Source organism: Austrofundulus limnaeus, unplaced genomic scaffold (genome assembly GCF_001266775.1).
Source record: "Austrofundulus limnaeus strain Quisiro unplaced genomic scaffold, Austrofundulus_limnaeus-1.0 Scaffold120, whole genome shotgun sequence".
Classification (NCBI taxonomy): Eukaryota; Metazoa; Chordata; class Actinopteri; order Cyprinodontiformes; family Rivulidae; genus Austrofundulus; species Austrofundulus limnaeus.
In genome coordinates this window covers 1,232,070-1,233,815 of record NW_013952522.1, presented here as the reverse complement: position 1 = coordinate 1,233,815, position 1,746 = coordinate 1,232,070, and the positions used below count along the sequence as shown (strand labels likewise).

The following is a 1,746-nucleotide window of genomic DNA, read 5'->3' as shown; positions in this document are numbered from 1 at the left end:
GTATATGTATATATACATATACGTATACGTATATATGTTTATTAGTCATTTATAAATAGTGTACTGTCTTACACTTTACGATAAGGCTACCTTTGATTATTGTGGATATGTATAATGCAGTAATACAGTACAATAATAAAATATGTTTCCAATACATTATTGTGCTTATAAGGTAGTAACCTAGTCTGAAATGTTTAATATAGCACTTTAGATGTAATATGTACATGAACAGATGTGGCTCACTATTTGGCAAGAAATTAGACAGTTTTGTCTCTTTCGCGTCCTTAATCATTGCTTGATAAAACCTTATTAATTATTTATAAAGTGTTTACAGATTAATAAATAACTTTTGTACAAACTATTTATAAGGGGAGCCTTATTGTAATGTGGTACCCACTGTTCTATGTAAGTAGTTACATCACAGAAAACAATGGAAATGAAAGGTGAAAGACTGATGACAGGTTTGAAACATTTGAATGTACTGCACACTAACAGTGAGTGGATACTGAGGCAGTGGCAGATTTCTTGGCTTATTGGAAAAATAACTGATGTGTTTATTTTGTGCTGGTCCTTACTCTGCGGTCAGGCCAGTTGAATTCCTCAAAGACAGACTCAAAGTCCTCCATGGCGCCATCTGTGATGAGCATGATGGCCTGGTTACACATGCTGCCCTGACCTTTCACCCTCACCTGCAGACAAACACAAAGCTGTCCAACAAAACTCTTTCACACATGATGCAGGCCTGAAAACACAAACCTCATTCAGGATCTTGAAGGACTCCTTTAAGCCATTCTTAATTTTTGCTTCTCCTTTAACATTGAGGTCCTCCACCAAAACCTTAAAGTGCTAGGGCAAGAAAAGAAGAAACAATGTTTTATAAACAGCATGTTTGTCTTTAAAGATGTCTGAGCAGATTACAAGAATCAAAGTACAAAATAGTGATGTGTACTTCTAGCAAAAACACTCTTTACTGGTAATTATTCCATTTTCCTCCTTGTATTAGATTAGTACTCCTGTTGAAAAAGCACTGTTACATTACAACTTGGTGTGTCACTACCAGGTACTGGTAATTGAAAAATTCTTTGTCCGTTTCATGCCCAACCACCAGGGTGTGCTCAGGATGTCGTGCTATATGGTTTATACACATCTTTTTATTATTGTGCTGCAAAGAAAATTTAGGAGTTTAATTTATCAATATTACTGAAATACGTCAAATAGTCAACAATCGAAAAGTTTAAAAAACTAAAATCCTTTGATGTCTGAAAAAAGAGAAGTTCTCACTCTGCTCACATCAAACTGTCAGGGTTTGTCTTTTTGTTACTTTTACTTGTCTTTTTATCATTTTATCATTAGACTTATTTATGTGTTGTGATTCCTGTGATTTTTGTCTCACTTTTGGTTTTGTTCTTTCGCTCTTCTTGGGTTTATCATCACCACTCTCTCTCAGCTTAACCTTCAATCAGCCTGGACACGCCCACCTCACCTGTCACGTGTTCCCAGTAAATCTCAAATGTAGGTAACGTTCATATTATTTCAGCTTATATATTCTGCCGCTTCTGTCTCATAGATCTATCTAGCATTATGCACTCTCTGATGCTACGTGTGCGGTTCTTCTCCCAGCCTCCTGGAGTTATGGAAGTTTTTGGCTGTCATGTCAGCACATGATTTTAGTTTTATTTATTTATTTATTTATTTATTTATTTATTTATTTATTTATTTATTTATTTATTTATTTATTTGTTAAAT

General features: G+C 34.6%; 1 protein-coding gene across 1 annotated transcript in view; it reads right to left on the bottom strand.

Moving 5' to 3' along the window:
* The window catches only part of LOC106522094 (voltage-dependent calcium channel subunit alpha-2/delta-4), a gene marked incomplete in the record, with an annotated part of 65,809 nt that overhangs the window by 35,960 nt on the left and 28,103 nt on the right, over positions 1-1,746 (bottom strand). The window contains 2 exon segments of the mRNA XM_014014952.1: positions 576-689; positions 757-846. Coding sequence (XP_013870406.1) covers positions 576-689; positions 757-846 — 204 coding nt within the window.